General features: G+C 45.2%; 1 protein-coding gene across 1 annotated transcript in view; it reads left to right on the top strand.

Moving 5' to 3' along the window:
* NPSR1 (neuropeptide S receptor 1) overlaps window positions 1-25,768 on the top strand; it is a 99,007-nt gene that overhangs the window by 56,943 nt on the left and 16,296 nt on the right. Inside the window, exons 3-5 of the mRNA XM_024563065.2 lie at window positions 6,582-6,685; window positions 14,760-14,853; window positions 18,132-18,333. Coding sequence (XP_024418833.2) covers window positions 6,582-6,685; window positions 14,760-14,853; window positions 18,132-18,333 — 400 coding nt within the window. The remainder of the gene's footprint in view (window positions 1-6,581; window positions 6,686-14,759; window positions 14,854-18,131; window positions 18,334-25,768) is intronic.

Below are 25,768 nucleotides of genomic sequence, written 5' to 3'. Positions count from 1 at the left end.
CATTGGAAGTCTTCCACCCCCAGGAGGAAGGCATGAGACTCTCTTCCACCGAAGCCCCGCACAGATGCAAGGTAGGTGTTTGACTGCCGTAGAGGGGAGAATTGGAACACTGAGGACGCCCCTGCCCTGAGGCCCAGGCACACAGGTCTGTGCCAGGCTGAGGCTGAGCCAGGACAAGGCGGAGCCCTGCGACCTCCAGCCCAGAAGCTTTGAGCGGCCACAACAGCAATGGACCAGGAACAAGAACGCAGCTGAAAGTGGAAAGTGGAGCCTTAAAACCCTCCGACCCCCAGGCGCCCACCCAAGAGAGCATCCAAAGAGGAATTTGAAGCCTGTAGGGGCGGACAACAACCGCAGCAGCCACAAAACCCAGGCCCAGCTAGGCTCCTGAGGGCATTGATTCAGCGCCCTGCCGCAGCGGCCTCAGAGTCGTGTGCGGTGTCCAGCCCTAACTGCTATGCATCTCAGTCGCTCCCGATCTTCTACACACAATGCCCACCGTTCAGTCAACTTGTGTGGGGCACTAAAGGCAATGACACCTGCTGTCAGGAGCCACAGTAGTCAACAGAACCAGGACCGGAGAGCTGGCTCAGACGTCGGAGCTATGAAATAGAAACTCTGAAATAATGATGGGAATGGTCGTATCAGCTGTATTTGGAATCTCCAGAGACTTCTTTAGGAAAATGGGAAAAGACTTGAAGAGAACACTTCATGAAAGAGGAATAGGGATGGCAAATATGCACGTGAACAGCTGTTCACCATCACTGACCAGCAGGGAAATGCAAATGGAAGCCACAAGGCGAGACAGGAGACACCTGGGAGAGTGACAGAAAGGAAACAGCCCGACCCTCCAGGGGTCCCCCTTATCTGCAGGGTCATCTTCTGCAGGTTCAGTCACCCACAGTCAACTGCCATCTAAAAATATTAAGCAGCAAATTCCAGAAGTAAACCATTCATAACCTGGAAATCTCACACTATTCTGCGGAGTGCGATAAAATCTTGCACCAAGCTCCCGCCCTTTAGACACTTCCTAGCTGTCTCAGTCACCAAATTGGCTGCCACAGTGCCACAGTGTTGCGCTCACGGTACCGTTATTCTACTTGGTGATGGCCCCAAAGCCATTCACATGACTTTGATTCCAGTATATTGTTATAATTGTTCCTTTTATTATGAATTGTTGTTATTAATCTCTTACTGTGCCTGATTTATAAATTAAACTGTATCCTATGTATCTACGTATTGGAAAAACATAGTATTGGGTTGGCCAAGAAGGCTGTTATGTTTTTGCTATAAAATAAAAGACACATTTTTCATTTTCACCAATAACTTTATTGATTTGGGCATTTTGAGTATGTCAGCTATCTCCTGCTATTGGCTGCTAGTGGGTAGAGGCCAGGGGTGCTGCTAAACATCTTCCAAAGCATAAGACAGCCCCTCAGCAAAAAATTCTTTGCCCAAAATGTCAATAGAACCAAGAAACTTTGCAAACCACTTTTGACACATTCAATCAGTCACAGCACCCAGCACCTTCTCCATACCCTGCACAAATCTTTTGCTGTGTCTCAGTTGTGTTTTTACCTGTCTTGAAATAATAAAGCTTAATGCGCCAAAATGTTGCATGTTTTCTTCCATCTTCAATATTAAAATGGCTGCACAAAAATTCACACATTTTGATACGTTTTTTTAATGCATGCTGATATGCCAGCTGTCACAATACAATCTAACAAAATTGTTTTGAGTGAAGTTAAAGACAAGTAAGTGCTACTAGAGCCATCGTAGGGAACAAATGTAAGGGGCTTTTTGGCCAACCCAGTGTATGAGGGTTCATTACTATCTGTGGTTTTAGTCACCCACTGGGGGTCTTCAAACATGTGCCCTGTGGATAGGGGGACAACTGTCTCAAGTGCTGGCAGGGATGCAGAACCACTCCGTCCCTCATACTACTTTTTTATTTTTTGTGGGAACACACAGTGATGCAGGAGCTCCAGAAAGCTGCTGGGCAGTCTCCTATGACGTTTAACACGCACCTACCCTATGGGCCAGCACTCTTGCTGCTGGGGATGTATCCGTCCTTGGGGAATAAAACTTAGTTCCTACACATGAATGTTCCTATCGGCTTTATTTGGAATAGCCCAAAACTGAAAACTACCCAAATATTGCACAATGAGCTTCTCTCCTGTGTTCTCAGGAGGCACAAGTCCCCACCAGGGACACCCCAGCCAGGAGCCCATAATGCATTGCAGATGTCCTCTTCTGCCTCACGCTGAAAACATCTAACCCTAACCCTAACCCCTCCTCATTTTACCTGATAAAGTATATCTCAAACCTATGTCCTCTGTATATCTCATTCCTGAAAGTCTGCTCGGTTCCCTGACAGGTATAATAGTAATCTCAGTATTGAATCCACCAAAATGACCTGCCCCCCACCAGTAACTAAAGAAATCTATCCAACACACATGTTTGACTACATCGACATTCCACAGCCCCCATAGCATTCAGGAGAAATGCAAGCACATTTCATTGGCATGCGGGACCCGAAAAGGCCTGGGTTCCTCTCTCTCCAGCCCCGTTTCTCACCATGGCCACGCTCCTATTCGAGGCAGCAGCAGCAGCAAACACAGGTTGTTTCATGTCTAGTTTCTCCTCTCACTTTCTCCCACCCCCTGAGCTCTGTTCCTGCTGTCACCTGTGCCTACAGTCACTGTCTTTCGCTCCCTTTCCCCCTGACCTGTCCTTGCTGGCCCTTCAGGGCTCAGCTCAGGAGTCAGGCTTCCTTCTGCACTTCCCCACACTCCACCCATACTCTTGCCCAACTGGGACCCCCACGCACGTTGGCAAGAAATTGCATCAAAGATAGAGCCTGCTGTGAGCCTGTTTTGGCTTCTCTGAGTATTAGTTTCCTAGGATCTTTGACTGAACAAATTTTTTAAAGCAGGAATAATAACATAGAAGTGATTAAGCCTTTAAAGTGTACCTTTTGTTCCCCAGGCCCTGTTAATTACCATTTAGGAAAGGTTTATTTGCCATGTACTCAATTAGTTAGGTAACTAAATAGCTTTCTACTGATCAGGTAGAGCAGCATTTGCTTAATAGCAAATAACAAATGCTTATTTCCATTTAGAGTCTTCTCCCAGGTGTGGGTTTATTTAAGGCTGAGCTCCAGGGGGAAAAAGAAATTGCACTGCATGCATTATAATTGTTCACATAGCCACTTTGATCTGGAGACACACAAGCTTAAGGTTTTTTCCCCCCATTATTTTAAGTTGAGGAATAAATAAACCCAGAGAGAATATCCAAGTTACTCCAGGGTCCATTCATCCAGTCCATTCCTACCAGGAAAAGTGACATGAAATTTCTATGTGATTGGCCACAACCCAGAATTCGAACACCCTGCTCAAGTCTTCTGACACCTTTGTTGCAGTCCCCATGGGCTTGCCAGTGCTTCCAATTGTTGTTACCTACAGAGAAATGAAGAGGAAGGGACAGACAGGCACAGGACTGGGAGGGCCAAACGCCCTTTTGGCACAGACTTTGTCATGTGAATGATCAAGGGAAGAGCCTGGGGAAGGGAACACGACGGTTAGATCAGTTAGACAGTGAAAGTTAGATAAGAATTCAATCACCTGATCGGTGGAGGGAGGCCATTCCGGGCAGAGGGGATGCGTATCTGAAAACACAAATATGTGGGCCACATGGTGTCCAATCCAAAGGGCCAGGTGGGGGATTTGGCAAGGCCAGATGGTGGAGAAGGCTTTTATACTGACCGGCTAGGCGTGGGGGGTGGGTTGGCTCAGATTATCCTGTCCACAGTGAAGATGAATAAAGGGAAGATTTACCTCCCCAGTTCTCTACAGGAATGAAAGCAACATTTGTGGGTAGAGTGGCCCTATAAGTAGAAGGGACCGAAAGAGAAATCAGGGCAGCCAGGGCAGGAACAGGGGATGGAAGGAAGACTTACACCTGCACTTTAGCTTAGGGAATGAAAGAGAACAGATACAATGAGAATTACAAAGGAAAGGAGGGAGGGGGGGTGAAGGAAAGAAGGAAGGAAGGAAAGGGCGAGGAGGGAGGGAGGGAGGAAGGAGAAGGAGGGAGGAAGGGGAGAAAGAGAGAAGAGGGAAGGAGGGAAGGTCAGGGAGGGGGAAGTAAGAGAAGAGAAAAAAGAGAAAGGGAAGAAGCCGCAGGTGTGTGGTGAAGACCATGGACACCGATACCCAAAAGTCTGGGTTACAAGCCTGACTTGCCTCTAACTCGCTATTAAATCTCAAGACAATGTTCTATCTTCACTTAGTTCACTCATTCATAAAATGGGGGACTCGTTTTGTAGTTTTTTATTAGATTAAATAATCTTGAATACTTCAAATACTTAGCATGTATCCGAGAATTGAATAACTGCTTAGTAACATCCCTTAAGAGCTTGAGTCTGCTCTTTGTGGACTGAGAGTGACAATTGTCCTTTAAACCACGGGAAGAACTCTAGTTATGTAAGATGTCACCACTGGGCTAAGTTGGGTGACAGGTACATGAAATCTCTCGGTAATGATTTTGAAATTTCTTGTGAGTCTCTTTCAAAATAAAAAGTTTAATTAAAAGAAAATGCCCTGGGGCCTTTGCCAAACCACTTCGACAACTCACTCAACGGGTATGTTTTGAGCACCGACTGCATGCCGTACGCTGCTCAGGATGCCGGCCTCCCTTCTCTTCTAACATTAACACATTTTCCATTGTTCGCTGGAGTAACTAAGTGTGACTTTCCAGCTTTGCTAGTCCGCTTTAGCAGAAGCACAGCAATAAACATAAACCATTAGAAGTGGAAGTGTGAGTGCCCTAGCTTCGTCCCCAAAGCGGGAGTTTCTTCGTGCAGCTGTTCCATTTTGTGAGGGCCCGGATCCAGCCAAACGCATCCTCTTTACTTCAGAGTGAGGGTCTGCACCGCTGTCTGTCCAAGCGGCCGAGCTGCTGAGTCTGCAGTCAGCCTCCAGGACCCATCCCATCTCTGCAGGCACCAAACATGAACTGAAGGACTCGAATGAACTGAGGACTTCCACTTGGCCTTCCTCACTATCATGGGGAAACCAACATGGGGTTGTTCCAACTGTCAAATGTATCCATTCCAATTAAATACTCGGAGGATGGGGAAATGGCCAGTGATAGGTCTTCAGAGCAAGCAGAGCATCCCACTGCGAGCGGGATTCTGGTCAGCACCTGGCCCCAGGAGAGTCTCCTCTTTAGTGGGGCCGTGATGACACTCCGGGTCTCAACATAGACCCTTTGCTTGACACTCCTCAAAATATCTAAACATTCATCTTCCCTCAGTGTAAAGTCACTCAGATAAGTAGCAACAGGTGCCTTTGGGGAAGGACGAGGGTAATCATTATAGTACGTAGACCCGACTCTATGACCACCTCTCCCACCAGCTGCTCTGGCCTCTGAGTGGGAGCCACCACTGAGCTTCCTCATAATGCCGGTACCCCTCTCCCCAGTACTTTCCTGGTGAACTTGGGGAATGGTGTGTCTTCTGAGACTTTCCAGGGAAGACAATTCTCTGGTGGGACTTCCGGCTTCACAGGATATATCAATTGCAGCATGTCCATTTCCCTTGGCCTATTTATTCATTTCTCCACTGTCTACCAGGCCAACCCAGGCATTTCCATTGTGTTTAGGAAAGATCATTGCTCTCCCCAAGCTTCTAAGACCTACCCTAGCAATGAGTTTGCCCTGGTTCTTGGGTCCTTGACAGTATTATATCCCATGTCCCAAGAAAGTGGCCCCATGTCAGTGAATTCTTGCTTATCCAGTTTGAAGTTCCAGTCCTATCCATCAATCAGCAGAGAATCCCTGCGGCACTATTTTGAGGAAGATGCTGGGTCACATGATCCACAGTGATATCTGTCATAAAGGGGAGAGAGAGAGCTTCTAGACATCCATATCTTACTATTTCTACCGCAGACATCTGTGCATCTTCTACAGTCTGCAAATATAGGGTTGAGTAAGATGATCACAGAGCACAAAGGCTCTGACCTTGGCCTTGGTTCCTCTCTAATTTGACCAAGTGAATTAAATTGGTAGATCACGTGCTTCACTTTTTCCAAGGGCAGATATTAAAAAAGGAAAGAAAGCAGAGGCACCTAGGAAGAGAGGTGCTGCAATGGGTGGTAGGGAGGTAATAAGAAGTCCAAGTTGTAAAATAGTGGGTACAAAAAAGAGAATTTTGAGGGGCTTTTTGAAGATAAATATTTTTCTTTGCTCAATTTTGCCTTTTATTCACCCACACAGAGTCCTTGTTTTAGCACTGGTCTGACCCCTCTTAAGTCTTCTCTTCTGTGTCGTAAAATGTCAACTCCACGATGAGTATGATTCCTCTTCAGTCACTACCTCAGTCCTTCCTAGGTGGCAACATCTAAGTGGTAACAAGCTCCAATAACAAAGGTCAAGTAAGGGCCTCCTGCCTCACCTTACTTTTCCCTCAATAGCCTCCTGATAAATCAGGGGGGAAATCTCCCAGGAATTCATTTCTACTGTGGCATGGCTGCAAATCTGAAAGAGACTACAATTAATCATCTCTGTGTTTTTTTTTTCAGACTCTTTCACAGGACTGGTTAACATCTTGACGGATATTATTTGGCGATTCACTGGAGACTTCATGGCCCCCGACCTGGTTTGTCGAGTGGTCCGCTATTTTCAGGCAGGTGGCACCTTCCAAACGTGATGAGACACACTGGCAGCAAAATCAGCTCTGCGAATTTCCATGGGAAAATAACAAAAGCTCACACTCCTGTACAACAAACCACTCACTTCCTTCTAGTTGAAAGGACAAGCAACATTTGTAAGATTTTTTAAATGTTTTTCTTTGGCTAAAAATAAGACACATAAAGAAAATGCAAACAAGCAATAATAAGAATATCAACATTCATAATGCAAGCATTAAATACAATTTCCATGTTAATGGAATGTTAATGCTAATGTTAAGGCTTTCGACATAGGCTGGCTGTCTCAGTACATTCAGGGTGTGATAACGAAAATACTACAGAGTAGGTGGCTTTATAAATAACAAACATTTATTTCTCACGGTTCTGGAGGCTGGAAGTCTGAGACCAGTGGGCCAATGTGGTCCAGTCAGGGCCCTTTTACAGGATGCAGGCTTCCCAGGTATCCTCACGTGGCAGAAGGAGCAGGGGAGCTCAGGGCTGTCTTTGATAAGGACACTAATCCCATTCATAAGGGCTCCACCCCCATGACCTAGTCACCTCACCAAGGCCCCGCCTCCTAATGCCATCACTGTGGGCTCTAGGATTCCAACAAGTGAACGTGGGGAAGACCCAAACATTCGGACCATACACAGCACTAAGTAATCTCCAGAAAAATTTGTAATGTCTTTTTTTCTTTTTTTTCCCCTTCAAACTAACCCAATACTGGCTACTGTTCTTTTTGAAAAAATGTTAGCAGCTGGTTAGAAAATAGGTGTTAACTCTAGTAGTTTTAACTTGCATTTCTGGTATTACCATCTAAATTGGACCTTTTAAAGTATCTATTGAATTGAATTTCTTGTTCTTTACGTTGCTTATTATCCTTCTTCAATTCTTTAACAACTGGCCTACTTATTTTCTCAGTTATTGCTGATGTCTATTTTTAGATTAAAGGCATTTACACTTTGCCTATTGAAAAACTTTCAATGTAAAAATATAATTGCAAAATATATATATTTGGTGTAAAATATTACCTGTGTACTGTATACATATATTTCATTATTAATACATCATGCATGTCTAAAATAGATTAAGACACTTCCACTTAGTATGGAAAGAATGAATATTTTATAAGTGGTATTAGGATGATGTGTTCTGTTCCTGAGGTCTTAAAATGATTTCCATTAATACATTTTATTTCTGATGCCAGTACTTCATGTCTAAATTATTGAAGCTTTATAGGGCATAATACATTTCTGGAAAACCCTATCCTATTAAATTCCAATTGTTGGTATGATTTTTTTTAAGAATCTTTGCATCATATTTATAAGTGACATTATGATTTTCACTTGTTCTATCATTTTCAGATCTCGGTAATGGACTTATTCCATCTTCAGAAAATAAACAATAGTTACCATTAAAAATCTTCTTTTGTGCTCTGGGCCTACCCTTGAAAGTTTAGTAGACATAAAAGAGCCCTTATTACTTTCTGGGGCTGGTATTTTCTCAGGGGTAATGTTTTAAAACATATTTCTTCTTGAGGATTTTTGCTTCCTTGTAGATAAATGTTTTCAACTGCTTATTCTATCAATTGATGAGAAACAAATTACACCAATACTTAGTGGCTTAAAACAAGTCACATTTATTATCTCCCAGTGACTGTTAGTCAAGAATTCAGGAGCAGCCTCACCTGGCAGATCTATCTAAAGGCTTATCACAAAGTTCGTCAGGTGCCCGCGCAGGACTGCAGTCATTGGAAAGTTTGACCTGGACTCTGCACAATTCACATTCCAGGTGGCCACTCACAGAGCAGGCATTCTGTTCTTTGTCCCCGGGCCTCTCCACAAATACTCCTGTGTCCTCACAACCGTGCAATCAGCATTCCTGGGAATCAGCGACCCAGAGGAGCACAGTGGCAGAGCCATATGAACTCATCCCACAAGTTACACGTCATCACCTCCAGTTATTCTATCGAGAGTCAGGCAGGAGTCCGGCCTGATTCCCAACGGAGATGAGGGAACCACAAAAGGGAGTGAAGCCAGGAGGCAAGGGTCCCTGGGGACGTCTTGGAGGAGGGCTGCCATGCTTAACTTCACATTTTTCAAAAACATATAATAACCTATGTTTTTCCCAATAGCTAACTTCAATATGTCTCTTTAGATCCAGAGTTATTTGGGTCAGTAATATTCCTTCTAATAGTTTGTGTAATGAATATCAGAACAACACTCTATATAAAATATATTCTAGTTAACATAGGAAACTCTGACAATTCTCTACTCCGTAAAGACAAAAGAAACTGTTTAAAAAAACCTGTCAGTCAAAATTGTAAGCATTCTAGAAATTAAACAAAGGTTCGCAGTAATCCAGAGAGCATTTATTCAGTAAAATGTCTGAATCTCAGTAAGAAAATGGTAATTGTGGTGTTTTAGTTTGCACTGGTCTCATCCCCCAGTCTCCGGCTTTGTGGCAGCCTTGGGAATTAACAGCTTGCATTTACAGTGAAAACAAATAGCCCAGCAGCCATTAGAGAGCAGAAGAGGGCCAGAGCTCTTTAAATACCTCATTCCTGGGAAATCATCATTATTTGATTGTCTGGTGGTTCTCTGTAAGACCCTACTTGCCCAGCTGCCTGTATTTCACTCGATTCAAAACTCACCCACTGAGAAAAGCCTTCCCCTGGAGGCATTTGTCAAAAACAATTACAGGCGATGGATTAACTTTGTGAGCGCCTGAGGTGTTGGATAGGAGTTGATGGAAACAATAGACTGACCCGAAGCCTAAAAACAGGAGCTGACTTGGCTTTGGGTGGTGAGCACACAATGCAGTAGACAGATGACGTGTCATAGAGTTGCACCTGTGAAATTTATATAATCTCATTACCCCATGTCACCCCAATACATTTTATAAAATTTAGAAAAAGAAACACATTTGAAAAAATAAGCAGAGTAGTGAGATATTCAGAGAGGCTCTGAAAACCTCTGACAGAGCCCTGAGGACCTGGAGGCCAAGAGCAGGCTCAGGACTGGGCTGGTGCTTGGGAAGAAACACTGGAGGACAAAGCTCTTACCTTTGGCTGAGCTTGAAGCTTCGTGCAAGCAGGAAGTGAAGGCAAAGGCAGAGCCATCGGTTGTCTGGCTGAGCGTCAAAACTATGCCCCCACATTCCCACAGAGACTCTCGGCAGTGACAGGAAGACATACTGGTCTCAGGCACCTGTTCGTTGATTCGAACCCTCCTGTGTGGGATTCTGATAATGAGGGAGGCTGTGCTATGTGAGGGCTGAGAGCTCATGGGAGGTCTCTGTACCTTCCCCTCAGTTTGGCTGTGAACTTAAAGCTAGGCTAAAGAAGTGCATTTTAAAAAATGGAATAAAATAGCCAAGAACTGTGGGACAATTACAAGACATGTAAAAAAATTAATTAATATAGTCTGTTAATCAAAAAGGTGAGGAAAATTTATATGGCCAAGTCCACTGACACAGAACAGCATTTGACAAAATTCAATACCCATTTATGATTAAAAAAAAAAAGAAGAAAAAGAAAAACTACTCAGAAATCTATGCAGAGTGGGAAACTCCCTCAACCCGATAAAGACTATGCGCAGAAAACCTACGGAGAACCTCATACTTAATGGTGAGAAACGAGCAGCTTTCCTCCTGAGACTGAGAACAAGGCAAGGGGGTGTTCTCTCACCACGCCCATTCAGCACCGCAGCGACACAGTCCACAGGACACAAGAAAGGAAATACCAGTATGCAGGTTGGAAAAATCAAAACAAAAATAACTTGGTTTACAGATGACAAGGTTGCCTATAAAAACAACCCAAAATAACAGAAAAATCTGAAGGACTATTAAGTGAAAATAGCAAGGTTCAGAGTACAAAATTAGTATCTGAAAGTTCATTGTTTTTATCATATATCAGCAATAAAAATTTGAATTTAAAATTAAAAACACAATCGCCTTTATGTTAGCACCAATATATGAAATGCTGAGATATAAATTTAACAAAGTGTGTGCAAGATAAATATTAAAAACCTACAAAACTCGGAGGAGAGGAATCAAACACCTAAACAAATGGGAAGATATTTCATGTTCGTAGACAGGAAGAGTCACTGTTGTTAAGATGTCAATTCTTTCCAATGTGATTCATAAATTTGATGCAATCCCAATCAAAACACCACCAGGGTGTTTTATAGCTACAGACAAACTAAAGTTTATAGGATAGGCAAGACACAGAACAACCAACACAATACTGAAGAACGAGTTTGGAAGACTGGCACTATCTGATCTGAAGACTTATTATAAAGCTACAATAACCCAGACAGCCTGGAATTGCTGAAAGAATCGACAAGCAGATCAATGCAACGGAATGGACCCCAGAAATAGAGGCACACAAATACAGCAAAGGAACAGAGTCGATTCAGTGGAGAAGGAATAGGACCTGTTCAAGCAATGGAGCTGCAGTCACTGGACATCAACACGAAGAAGAAGGAAGAGGAGGAGGGAGGGGTGGAGGAGGACCTAACCTTACACCTTTCACAAAAACTAACTCAATATGGACCATAGACCTGGACGAAACATGCATTACTTTAAAACTACTATGAGATAACATAGAAAACCTGGGGACTTCAGGTGCCTCCGTGACTTTGTGGATACAACCCCTGAAAGCAAAAATCAAAAAGTTGGATTTCATGAAAATTTCCAACCTCTCTGTGAAAGACACTGTTAAGAGACCAAGAAGACAAGGCACACAGTAAGAAAAATATCTGCAAAACACTTATTTGAAGAAGGTTTTACATGCAGAATAAACAAGGAACTCTTAAGACTCAACAATAAGAAAATGAAGAACCCACTTAAAAATGAGCAAAGATCTGAGCAGACACTTCACTAACGAAATACACAGGTAGCGAACATGCATATGGAAAGAAGTTCAATACCATCTGGCATTAGAGAATTGCAAATTAGAATGACAATGAGATACCACTATATACCGCTTAGAATAGACAAAATCCAAAAAATCGGATCGCATGAAATGCTAGAGAGAAAGCGTAGCAACAGGAATGTCATTCCTTGTGGGAATGCCAATGGTACCGCCCTTTAGAAGACAGTTTGCCATTTTCTTATAAGATTGAACATGCTCTTACCGCGTGATTAGCAATTGTGTTTTCGGTATTCATCCAATTGAGCTGACAACTTATCCCACACAGAAACCTGCACAAGAATCTTTATAGCTGTTTTATTCATAATTGCCAAAAACTGCAAGCAAGATGTTTCTCAAAAGCTGAATGGATAAACTTTGGTTCATCCATGCAATAAAATAGCATTCAGCAATAAAATAAAATAAGCTATCAAGCCACAGAAAAATGGAGGTTAAGTAAACTATGACATGTCCATATAATGGAATATTATTTCACAATGCAAAACAAGCTATCAAGATGTGCAAGGCCATGGAGAAATCTTGAATGTATATTGCTAAGTGAAAGACGCCAATCCGTAAAGGCTACTTTACTGTGTTTACAACTATTCGACATTCTGGAAAAGGCAAAAAACTATGGTGATAGTAAAAAGATCAGTGGTTGTCAGGGATTGGGAGGGATTGAATGAGGTACAAAGCGTGGGGGACTTTTAGGCCAGTTTCCCGTACGATACTGCGATGGTGGGTACCTGACATTATGCGTTTGCCAAACCCTGGATGAGGCTCGACACCAAGGGCGAACTTCAGGGTAAACCATGGACTTCAGTTCATAACAATGTGTCAATATTGGTGCACCACCTGTAAAACTGAGCCTCACTAATGTAAGATGTTCATAAATAAGGGAAAGTGCGTAGGGCAGGGGCGGGGGCGGAGGGTTAATGTGGGAACTCTCTGAACTACCTGCTCATTTTTTTTTCTGTAAATCTAAAATTGTTCTAAAAACATAATGTACATTAAATGTCTTTAAAGTTAGTCCAGGAATCCTCCTTTAAAGGAATCCAGTCTGGCATTTAAAAAATAAAATTTCTCTAAGTTTCTTTTATTTAAGTCTCACATCTCTAAGATTTTATTTGGTTTTACATTTCCTGGGTCATTTTTGTCAGAGATGAGGGGTGGGGTAGCGAAAACCCAAACATATGTCCTGAAACTGCCGCCTGTTCTGCAAATGCTGCCCCATATGTTGTTGATGTGCGGAATTTTCATTGTTGGCATTTACGAATCGACTAGAATTGTACTTTGATTTCCGCCTTGACTCAAGTTTAATTATAAGGGTGTCTAAATTTTCGAGTAGGATTAAAAAACATAATACTAACTTCAGCTTTTACTGCTCGTTTTAACTATGTAAATCGTATAAGTTCCACTTTTTGGGATCTAGTGAGGGTTTTTTCTTCATAGTTTAGTTTATGACCAATTTTTAAAATGTTACCTAGGTATTTTATAATCATGTATAATTTTTAAAGTTTGTTTAATTTTTTCTATGTGTTACTATGTTTTTCCTCTGTAAAACTATGAACATTTTAGTACACTAGTTTATATTTAGTGTATTGTATTTTGTATAAGTTTCTTTATATTTTCTTGCTATAACATATTTTTTATTAATATAAACAATCCCTTTATCCCACATAGTGCTCTCGCTTTGAATTTAATTTGTCTAAGAGTAGCATTGTAATGAATGCCTCCTTCTACTTGCTTGATACACCTTTGGACATTATTCCATGTGTCGCCTTCGGTTTTGATCATTGTTGACATTTGGTTTTAGAGGTTTTTCTTCTAAACAGTGTATGGTTGAGGAGGTGACATCAGAGAGGGGATGGGGAAGAGAGCTCTCAAGGGCAAAACTCTCTCTGCTGTCACCTCCTCAGCTGCAGGTGGCCTGCCTTAGCCACTGTGAACTTGTAGGTCACACACGGAAATCCCAACTTTCTCTAGGGAGACAGTTGTCGGGTTTTGGGAGTTAAACTTGGCCGTCATTTTTCGTTCTGTCCCTATGGCACCGTTTAAGCAAGAGGAGAATTTTTCCTTACACTCCTAACGGAGGCTTCGATCTCCAATCTGTCCTCAGAACCGTCCCCCGTAACACATCTGCGGAAGTGATATGGAAATAAAAACGAGGAAGGACAACAGTACAGTTGCTTGGTATTTTTCTGAGCCAGGGGGAAAAAAACCAAAAGGCACAAATTCAGACAGAGGTTATTGCCAGAGTCACATTATTTCTATTTTAGAAAAAAATTCAGGCACTTGCCTTCCGACTTCAATCTTCGTGTTTCTCTTCAGTGTGCTCTGGACTTGACCCAAAGGTTACAAAGCAGAGATGTGGCTGGACTCCTGGTTAAAAAACAGAGGCCCAAAGTTAGCTGACGATTCTTCACCTTGACCCTCCTTTCAGAGCTTTTTCATTTAATTACATTTTGAGTGTGCTCTTCACATAAGAGATATGAAGGTCTTATATCCTAATTTCCTTCTCTGCAAAGTATGCAAATAACACTGCGAACAGGATAATTAAAGGGCATGGGTAAGGTTAATAAAAGAGAGGGTGGGGAGGAGGAAGAGGAGACCCAAGGACCTACCGTGGGGAACGGCTCTGCCAGAGATGTAGATGGGGCAGGGGTGCTGTCAGTCAGTGCAGACGGTGAGGAGTGGTTTAAACCAGCCCTGCCAAACCCAGACCCTTCTTTCCTCCTCTCTCAACGGCTCATGCTGATCCAAGGCAAACAAACCTCTGTTTCTAATTATTCTGGGGTGTCCATTGTGGCAGAGACAATTAGTTTAGCTTTCAAAGTCAGTCACCAACAAGTGTACGATGTGAATGTCCAAAGAGGGGCTGGTCCCGAAATGCAGAGCCTCCAAGAAGCTGAGGGAGCGAGGCAGCAAGGAGTGAGCTGGGAGCATGCTCAGTGGTCCCCACAAACAATGCAAATGCAGCAGCAAGAGCAGGCACCTGCATCCTGGGGCTGGAGTCAGTCTTCCTCTCCCCAACCCAGTTCCCATCCCTCTCTGGGTTCAGCGCCCAGGGTTCTCCACCGCACAAAACACTCACCTTTCCACTGTGTGCCTTCCCTCACTGTGTGAGGTCACACAGCTCCTCTTGTTTCTGTCCCCAGGTTGTGCTGCTCTACGCCTCCACCTATGTCCTGGTGTCGCTCAGCATAGACAGGTACCACGCCATCGTCTACCCCATGAAGTTCCTGCAAGGAGGTGAGCTGCCTCAGCCAACTGCTGTTTCCTAGGGAATCATCCTCCGGGGACGGTGGGGTTGTTTTCACAGTTATACTCAATAATGGTTCTTTTCCTCCCCCTGTCTTCTCCTCCTCCATCTCCTGCAATTCTGGGTCTGATTGTCCTAAATACATACATACATACATACATACATACATACATACATAAATAAAGGTTGGTGCCTGGGAAAATGCTGGTGGTTCCCATGGATGGCCAGGAGCCACTAGGGAAGGTGGTTTGCTGCCCATTCACCTTCTGCTAATGCCTGCAGATTTTTCCTTCAGAGCCGTGATGATACACACACCTGTCCAAAGAAAGGAATGCTCCCGCTTCAACTTGTTCAAGTTCCAGAAACAAGCACCTTGCCCTTTTTACCCCCAAACCATAGAAATAATTGGAGAGATGTTTTTAACTGATAATCATCCTGGAAAGAAGGAGCCTCCCCCTTGGTCCAGGGATAGTGAGGTATTCCTGCAAGAAGGAAGCAGAGGGGAGGGAGGGAAGGTTGAAACCACAAACAGCCCATAATACCTGCAGATGATGGAGCAGCAATGTGGGCGCGTGCTTAGAGTACTTCCTGGATCCCTTCCTAGAGCCCTTCCTAGAGAGCGTGCAGGTGCTTGGGGCAGGAAGGGCTCCAGGAAACCGGCAGGGCGGGTCCCGGGCACTGTGAGGAGGGTTCATCTCTGCTTCCAAGTAGTGGTGATGCTGGATCTGAAGAGGCAGAACAGCACTCCTGGGAGCAAAGGTGCCCTGGAGGGACAGTGGGTACCTAGTCACCAGACTACTCTTCATTACTCTACCCACAGGTAGGGCCTGCTCTGCTCCATGACCCCCCAAAGCAAGTAAGAACCCAACATTTAGCAACCCGTACCACATGCTCCAAGCAGGCTGTGAAAACTGATAAAGACCCTTACATAAAATCTTGACTACAGGTGCAATCAAATATCATTTTTAAAAATGTGACAAAAGCCAAACTGTGGAAAATAGGCAATATATTTAGAATACCATTCTTCAGAATTTACACCTAAGCAAACGAAGTTCATAGAGCAAGCAGGATTTTAGAATAAGTAGAATTAATATCATCAGAGACCATGGAATACATCAGCTAGCATGGGCACAGATACTTTGAATGGCAACTTAACAAGATCTAATTAAATATAAAATGTGCAGCCCTTTCAAATAGAAATTCCACTTCTTGGTACCCTCTCCGGAGAAGCACCCTCATGTGCGCGCACACATGCGTTGCGTCTTGCAGCGTTGGCTTAGCGTTGCAGGGAATTCGATGCTAACCTTGGAAGGATGCCTAGCTATGCTCAGGTGTGTCGATTGCATGCTGGGTGCCTTTCATGACTGGAAGTTCTTTACGTATGTTAGACGCTCAAATCCTCACAACAGCTCTGCGAGGTGGGTTCTATTATTATCTGCATCTTCCGGTCTGGGCAATTACAATTCAGAAAGTCAAAGTAACTTGCCCGAAGTTACGCAACTAGTAGGTGCAGGGGCAGGATTTGAACACAGACAGTGTGGGTCTAGCTCAGTTGCCCTTGACTAGTACATGCCCTAGCTCTCTCAACAAGGATGTGGTAGACCCATGGGCCGTCATGGGCATTTACAAAAAAAAAAAACTACATCTCATTTTCTGTCATAAAAGAACATGCAGAATAATCCATGCAGGATGATAAAACTAACACACAGAAAAACTCAAAGCAATGCTAGATATTGTGCAGAGAGAGAGACGGGCAGAGGAGAGTGTGCGCGGGAAGGAGAGAGCCCAGAATAGTATACAGTGGTCTGCAAGGACTTCTGGGGGCGGGGGCTGGACCAGCCACAGTGACCGCAGGGACTTACAGGCAACAAGGCAATGTGTAAACAGAAACATATTGATATGTTGTGTGCAATTAAAAGTAACTTAAAAATAGAGTTTACACCTGTTTCTCAGGCTTTTTCTAGGTTACTTGTGCGTGCGTGCCTGAGTCTGCGAACAGCATCGAACTTTCTGGGCGCTGCTCGGCCCTGGTGACTGTGGTGCAGGAGGAGGCGGGGAGTGGGATGAGGGGAATCGGAGGAGACCCTGGGGTGTGAGCACAGAGGTGCGGTACACTCGCTCATCCGTCTGTCTATTTACGCCCAGCAGGCTGCAGGGAGTAGTGAGGGCGGTATTCAAAAAGTCTCCTGCACCAGAGTACTTTAGGGGTGAAGAAATAGGAGATGAAGAAAAGTAAGCATCAGAAAACATGTGAGGGGTGTTTCAGGACCTGTGCTGGAGGCGGAGGGCCTGGGACCCATCGCCAAGGGGGAAACATGGCCGGTTACACATCTCCCCAAATTCACTGGGTCAATAAATCAATCAATCCACTGCTTAGCTCAGGGCAAATGTGATGAGTTCTGGGAGGCAAGCTATGATATTCTGAAGAGTGCCCTAAAGTACGGGGAAGGCAGCGACGGGTATTAGTGTAGTGCTCATTTCAGTATGTAAAGCCATTTGTTTCCCCACTACAAAATGAACAGAGGCTCCGCATAGGCACTAGGAAAACTGTCACTTCCAATAGCATCGGGAAAGATGCAAGCGAGGAAACAGACCTCAGCCGTTTTCCCTTCCTCCGCCCAGCCCCACGGAAGTCCTGGAGGAAACGCAAATGCCAGAAAGACCTGTGGCTGGGACGGGGGTCCAGGAGAGAAGCCATCCCAGTACCGGAAACTTCAAGGCACCGGTGCGCACAGGGGGCAGATTTAACAAGGATGCCACCCCCCCGGAAAGCTGGGTGGCCTTGTAGAAAGTGGCAAAGGTCCTCATGGTTACAGGGTGAGGTAGTAGGTGAGAATGTGGCATGAGAGGGACCCCACGCTACAGCCTTCTTGGTACAGCAGCTCACAGGGACACAAGCTTGGCACAGCAGCTGTGAGGGGCTGGGTTGGGCTTGTATGTGACTGAGCGAAGGGGTGGGGGCCAGGAGAAGAGATGCCCCAATGAGCACAAGCCAGGCAGTTAAATCTGGGACAGGGGAGAGAAGCAGAAATTGGGGAGCGCAGACCTATGCCAGGCAGCGTGCTGGTTTCTGTGCGAACCCTCTCTCTTTAATCCTTGCATCGGCCCTAAACGCAGGGTTTCCGACCCCCATTTCACAGATGGGGAAATGGAGGCTCCGAGGGGCCCGGAGTTCCTATCACACAGTGAGCCTCTTCTGCACAAGACTCCAGGGGGCTCCCCAGCCATGTTCCCAGATGCCCCACCTCCCTCTCTTTCCTTTGAGCAGAAAAGCAAGCCAAGCTGCTCATCGCAACGGCCTGGACCCTCTCGTTCCTGTTCTCCATCCCCACCCTGATCATATTTGGGAAAAGGAAACTGTCCAACGGCGAGGTGCAGTGCTGGGCCCTGTGGCCCGATGACTCCTACTGGACGCCGTACATGACCATCGTGGCCTGCCTGGTGTACTTCATCCCTCTGACCATCATCAGGTGAGAGGCCCCAGGCCCGACTCCCGCAGGAGCGCTGCCAGTTTGCCCACTGCCTCTCCCCTCCCCTGCCCATCACTCCCTGCTCCTAGTGTTCTTGGGGCCACTGGCCAGGCCACGCACTCTTATCTAAAGCTTGTGCTAAGCCCAGCTGCTCCAAAGTCCAGGAAGGGGCGGGAATTAACATTTTCAGAGTGTGTACTACGGGATGGGCATTGTGTGAAATGGCTACCAGCTACCCCATTAAGCACGCTACAGCTCTCTGAAATAACTACTGCTATCCTTATGTAATACATAAACCTCAAGCTCAGAGAGGTCAAGTAACTTACCCAACATCACACAGGATTTGAACCCAGGTCTGTCTGGTCTCATACCCTGCTCTTTCTCCAGCCTTTCAAATATAAGACTAGTACCAGTGTCAGAGATCTTCTCATTGAAAAGCGAGCCACACTTGAAACAAAACTGAACAAGTAACACCACCAATATGCTAGAGCGTGTGTGCAGTGAGGTCAGGTAATGGCGGCGAGCGTTTCTCGGAAGCCACCATTGAAGGATGGACGGATTCGGGTAGGGGAAGGGGAAAGTGGGAGAGACAGGTGGCCCCTGGTGACCGGAAGCCAATGTGAGTGTGGTGACAGGAGAGGACAGGTGGGCAGAGCCAGAGGGAGAGAAGGTGACAAAAAGTTCTTTCTGGGTGGGGTGAGGCTGGATTGTGAAGGGCCTTAGCAACCAAGCCACAGGATGTTCCCGTTGTCGCATGGCCAACAGTGGGCCAGAGCTGGTCTTTCAGCGAAGAAGGCCGCAGCCACCGGGACAAGGCAGGGTCACCTCCGGAAGGGATCGCGGGCAGATACCTGGGTGTTCGGTGTGCACACAAGCCATGCTGATCCTGCAGTCCTGCATCCTCTGAGCGTCCCCAAGCCTGCCGTGGTGTGTCACGTAATTTGTAACAAAGGAAGATCGGCCTTTGGTTTTTGGTACTATAAATAATGCTGTGATTAAAAAAAAATCCTTGCACTTCGAGTTACTTGAGTCTGTGATTGTTGCTCAGAACTCATCCTAGCGGAATTGCTAGATCAAACATGAAGTTCATTCCAAGACGGATGCATATTCATAAACTGTCCTCTGGGAAAGGTGTATGCCTGCCAGTAGCAAAGGAGAACTCCGACTTTTCTCCCTGACCCAATGGGAGGTGGTACCCTTTCTTCATCAAATCATTGCCAACTGTAGAATTTAAAGACAAATTATCTCGTTGTTCCGATATGCTTTTGTTCGATCATTAAGTGGTTAGGCATTTTTCAAGGGCTGTCTGGTATTACAGGAATCACTTGCTCTTGCTTGTTGCTCACCTTTAGACTCAGAAAATACTAAAGCTAGAGAAATGTTCTCCATCCCATAGTTCAGCCCCTGAAGTTTTCGCAAGAACAGACTCAGGGCTAAGAGAAGCGGAATGACTTGCCTTCCATCACAGCTCAGGCTGAGCGGAGTGATGCAGGTAAGCCAGCCCCTCAGTCCTGCTGAGACTGGAGACTGCCCAGTCATCTCTGCTCAGTCAATAAATTAACATCTGCAGTTCCTCAACTTCCTGTGCTCCTCTCCACCACGCTGACTTTGGGAGGAATCTTGGAGGAGAGATGAAGGTTATGCAGACAACCAGTCAAAGGGAAGTTATAGCAACGCCAGAAGGGGCACGAGGGTGAGGAGAGAAGCTTGTCCCAGCCGCAAGGATGTGTCTGGAAGGAGGCAGCTGACTGATCGATTTCGGTGGCAGGGCAGGTCCTTGCCTCTCTCCTGATTGATTTCCTATCAGCTTCTGAAATCAGTCAAAACCCTTGCTCAGCTGGGGGGATACGTGCATGGACCACATGGCTCCCACGGTGCTGTCCAGCCGGATGTGGCCTGCAGGTCTTTTACTCTCTGAAGTGTCCCCATTAATTTCAGCTACTTCTTCCCCCCCGGACGGCTCCTCAGACTTGCTGACAGCCCAGCTTGTGTGGTTTTGTGCTGTCCTTGGAAAGAGTAAAGCAGAACTTGATGATTAGAAGGGTGATTTCTAAAGTGGGCCCCCCTAAGCCCTCATCAAGCAAAGACCGTCTTAAATCCTGTTCCTTGCTTCCAGCCCAGGCTGAACCGCAAATACTCTGAGTGGCCTCCCTCTACCCTTGAGCTTCTCGGAAGCATTTCCTGTCTGCTCAGTCATGACCTTCACTCTTCTGTGGTCAGTCTCCTCTGGTGGGGTGGGAGGATGGGGGTGCCGTATGGCCCCCTCCTCAGCCCTTCTTGAAACAAGACCAGGCTCAGAGCGAATTTTCCAACTGATCCCTGGGAGAAGGTGCTACAATTTTCTCTCTCTCAGAACTGAAGTTCAACTCTTTCTTCCCTGACCACACTCTGGCTCCCTTTGCTTGATTCTGTTGCTTGTGGTTCTTTTAGATAACATGAAACTCTCCATCCTGAGCCTGAGTAGGCAACACTCAAACGAGGGTATCACTCACTTTACTAACCGTGTCTCGTGCTTCACTGTCCCTCATGGATTGTATATGTTGTGTGTATATACACATATCTTACCAAATTCATAGGCAAATATAGATATGGTTGTTTTAATTTGCATATTTTCATTGAAACCAAACACATTTTATACATTTACCACTTTTGTTTTTTAAATAAATTACCAGTTGATATTCTTTTACCCATTATTTCTCTATTTTATTTTATTTCCTCTTAACTAAAGATATTCTTTTTTACATAATAAACTCTTCCTGTTTTTATGTGTTGAGAATATTTCCCTAATTTGTCTTTTGCCTTTTTGTGTTGAATATGGTTTTATTTTGCTTTCAGTTCATAAGACTGACATAATTAAGAAAAGCAGAGGAAGCGTGAATAACCAAAGTTGGAAATGAGAAATTCAAATAAAATGTTAAAAGAATCAGAGAAAAGCACTTTGCAAAACTTTGTATAAGAACATGTGAACATATGAATGAAATGAATGTGGCTTTTGTGTAGGATGTAGACATTTTAAACTTTAGTGAAGCAACTTTCAACAGGTGCGCTGGAAGAATTTGTAAAGCCTGCCCTACCTGACTGTGTAGTCGGGGGCACTGACCTCTTTTCCCTCAGATTGTCAAAGAAAAAAGTGACAACGGCCAGCACAACAATAGTCAGCTGGTGTGAATGAATCAAAATTATACCTATTTTTTATGGTCAGATCAGCAAAAAGCAGAATATGTTTTTTGGCGTGTCACAGAATTTTGGTAATTCGTTTATGTGAGCCCTGAGATGAAAGAGGTTTAGAAGTGCTTAGTGTATTCACATCTACTCGTGCTTCTGTTTCCATTTTATCATTTCATTTCTTTTTCAGGGAATTCCCCCTTCCACATACTTATCTATGCTTTGATTTAACCTTTTATGATTTATTATATGAATTATTTGAAAATTATCTTAGTGTTGGAAGCACATTAAAAATATCACTTTAAAAAGTACATTTGATTTGACTTGCCAATTGTACCAATGACAATTACCTTTGATGTCAGAGACGAAGTAGAAATCTGTTAACTCTGTTGCATAGTGCAGAGATGAAGTAGAAATGTGTTAACTCTGTTGCATAGTGTAGAGATGAAGTAGAAATGTGTTAACTCTGTTGCATAGTGCAGAGATGAAGTAGAGGTCTGTTAACTCTGTTGCATAGTGCAGAGATGAAGTAGAAATCTGTTAACTCTGTTGCATAGTGTAGAGATGAAGTAGAAATGTGTTAACTCTGTTGCATAGCGTAGAGATGAAGTAGAGGTCTGTTAACTCTGTTGCATAGTGCCAGGCCCTTTGCCCCCACACCACTTATGGGATAATCTGCCTTTTCTCTGTGGTATCAAGTGGCGATTCTATCATGTGCATATTTATATTATTTGTCCCAACACCACGTACTGAATAATCTATCTTTTCTCTATAGTATGAAGTGGCAATTCTATCATAGATATTTATATTATAAATACTCTGTTTCTGAACTTTTATCCTCTTCACTTTGTTTTTATTTTCTGTGTGCTCCACCTTTAGCGATATATCTTATACAATCACCTTTGTTATGTGTTGTAAATATTTCCCTGTTTGCCATTTTCTGCCTAATTTTGAACATGTATTTTTAAAATTTTTAGTTAAGAGCGGTTGACATAATGAAGGAGAGGACACACAAACAACTGAAGTAGCGGCTCTCCTGCCCCTAGCGCTGCATTGTTTTAATTACTGTAGGTTTATATACATCGGCATCTGCTAGGACGAGACTGCTGTCTCTCACAAAGATTCCTGGCTGTTCCAGGGGGTGCTGGGGACACGCTCCCCTTGCCCCGAGTCCTCCAGCCACCACAGATAATCTGTCGTTCCCGGGTGCCCCCCCAACTCCTGTCGCCCCGAGCCTCTCTGCATATCTGCCCTCTGCCTGAACCTCCTCCAAACTCACCGGCCTTGCTTCCGACAGGCTAGTCCCCCTTCTTCGGCTCTGACATCAAACGCCACTGGGTGTGGAGCTGTCCCTGCCAACTGAGGCCACATCCTGCTTCGGGTTAACCCGCTCACCTCCACCCTCAGCTTGTCATGTCACTGTGAAGGCTTTGAGCTAGTGTCGTCACCGCCTGCTGTGTGCCCATAGCTCCTGAGTACAAGAACTGGTGTCTCTTAATGTCTGGGTTCCAAATCCAACACACGGGGACACTTTGTTCATGTCGGGTTGAATAAACAACACAGGCCTGACAGACACACCGCTCCTGTCGCAGGACCCCGGAGTCACACCACTGGTACACACACACCCCCTTGACAGGGACATGATGGGCCATTTAGTGCCCAGACCCACTTCTGGCCTGTGGTAGATCCTCCAGATATACAAGTGATGGGAAGAAGGGAGGGGAAAGAAAGGCAGGAGAGAGGAGGGAGGGAGGGAGCCGCATTGTCCGCGGCAAACTGGTGAGGAGATGGTGGACAGAAAAAGACTTCACTGTTCTGTCATCAGTGGATTCAGCTCCGGGACTTGGAGTCACAGTGACCGACAGCAAAGGCCGTACGATGTTTTTCTGAGTTAACACAGCTTCTGCTGTTTCCAAAGTCACTTGTCATAACTGTCTCACCGTCGCTGGGGGTGGTTATTAGCCCTTGGTGTAATTACTTGGCTTTAGCTGTGGTTATTTTCTTGATACCTAGCTGATTTCTCACTCCCCTATCATTTTTGTCTCTGTGAGATCAAGGTAGAAGCAGAAAAGATCCATGGCCGATAATTGCGAAGGAGTAAGTAGAAAAAGGCCTGTTTGTCACGGAGCACTGATTGGTGTTATATGAAACAAATCCATTTATTTTGCTCAGGGAACAGGGCTCAGACTGGGAAAGCCCCATGCCGCGGTGGTTACAGCCCAGTGGAGTACAAGGCCATTGGTGGAAAAAGGGGGGCCAGGGGTCTGGCCAGCACAGCCATGGGCATGGGGTCCAAGACCAAGGAGGGTGGCGACCCCCCACATCAGTGAAGGAGGTGACTTCTTATATGCTGTTACTTTTACGTCTCTGCCCATTCACTCATTATTTCTAGAAATACCTGTAGGGCACCAGCCTTCTGCCAGATGTGGGGCTGGGCAAGGGGATGACAGAAGTGACCAGACATACATAGTGTCCGAGTCCAGGAAACTTCTTGTATGACACAGGGGCTGCCAACTAAGAGAGGAGTCATTACCTAGGGTGCTGAGTGTTATTGCAGTGTACAAGAGAGTCCCAGGGGACCCGAGCAGGGGGTGCTAGCCTGATCTTGAGATCAAAGAAAGCATTCAGGGAGTAATGAGAACCATAGATTCAATAGCACGTGTAGCCCAAACACAGCCCACAAAGGGGCCTGCGCACCTCCCCTGCTGAGAGACAGTGTCCCCTGCTGGTGAACAAGACTCTGCAGCCAGGGGCCCCAGACTGTGGCCCCACTCTGCTGTCTGCCAGCTGTGTGCACTCAGACAGGTCATGGAAGCTCTCAAACCCAAAGCCTTCCCGCTAGAAAACGGCAGTAATGCTATGGCCAACCCTGTAAAGTATCTGGAGAGAGTAAATGAGAGCATTTCCGTAAAGGGCTTGGCACGATTACTGGTCGACTGTTGTAGTGAGCAAATCGCTGCTGTTGTCATGTAATGTCATTGTGAGAGCTTCGGTGGCCAGCAGACCTGGATTGGACTCTGGTCTCTGAGACTTCCTAGTCATGGGACTTCAGCCTTGGCATCCATACAATGGGGACAATAAACTCTCCTTCCCTTTGATCACATACAAAATCATAAAAATCATAAAATAAGAACTTGTAGGGAACAAAAACCAAAATCAATATGGAGGAAGTAGTTACCATCTGGCGCCCAGCCCCGTGTTAACCAACAGAGTTGATGACACAAGGTGTCAGGCACTTTGCAGAGGGACAAGTGCAGAGCAGGGCTCCACGCTGGCTGCCACCCCACTGCCTGCCCCCTATGTGGGCACTGGGGCGAGAGGCGAGGCACAGGACTCTGTTCCCATCTGAGGATGCCTGCACCACATGGCTTCAGCTGCTTCTGGAGCGTATTCTGTCCTCTCTATCATTAGGCCACACCACAGTAGTCATTTCACTAAGAGATGGAATAAAATTCAAGGACGATTGATTCGGTATATACTCCCAGGGTTATTACCATCTTTCATTCTGTCTAGTGCAATAGCTTCCTATCTGCTCTTACCCCTTTAAGTTTCTATTCCATACGACAGCCAGAGCCATCACTTTGTTTGGAAAATTGCTAAGCATACAAAAGAGTATGAAATGAAAAATAAAAATATTCCTCCCACTCCCCCCACCCTTGTCCTGTTCCTCAGAGGTAGTGCTGTTAAGAATTTTTTGTATACTTTCCCAGAACTGTTCAGTTCAGATACTGACATCTATACCTATATAGAAACAATGTATCCATACCAAAAACTGTCTGATCTTTGAAAGCCATGTTAATCAATCATTTCACCTTCCTGATCAACACCCATCAGGAAATTTCCATTGTTTCAGAATAAAGTTCAAAGCCTCAAACCCCGTGCGCAAGGCCACCCCCACCTAGGGTCACACAAACCGCCTGCACATAGTCTTCGCCCACACTGGCTTTCTCTAAGTTCTTCCCATGGGCCATGCTCCCTCCTGCCTCTGAGCCTTTGCACATGCTGTTCCCTCTATGGGATGATCACCCTTCTCTGCATTTGAAACACCAGTTTCTCTGTCAGATCTTAGCTGAGAGTTCCCCTCTTCTGGGAAGATGACCCTGAACCCCAGAACAAGTCAGGGCCCCTATCGTTTATTCGCATGTCACCCTCCATTATATGTTCATAGCATCGGCTCCTTTGTAAGTACATACAGTCTGTCATACAGGCAGGATGCTAATGGTCAAGGGGAGGGAGGCTGAGGAAGACTAGAGGAGGCTTTGGGTGCCCT

Source organism: Desmodus rotundus, chromosome 6 (assembly GCF_022682495.2).
Source record: "Desmodus rotundus isolate HL8 chromosome 6, HLdesRot8A.1, whole genome shotgun sequence".
Taxonomy (NCBI): domain Eukaryota; kingdom Metazoa; phylum Chordata; class Mammalia; order Chiroptera; family Phyllostomidae; genus Desmodus; species Desmodus rotundus.
Note: the sequence above shows the minus strand (reverse complement) of the source record. Positions and strands in the feature narration are given on the sequence as shown.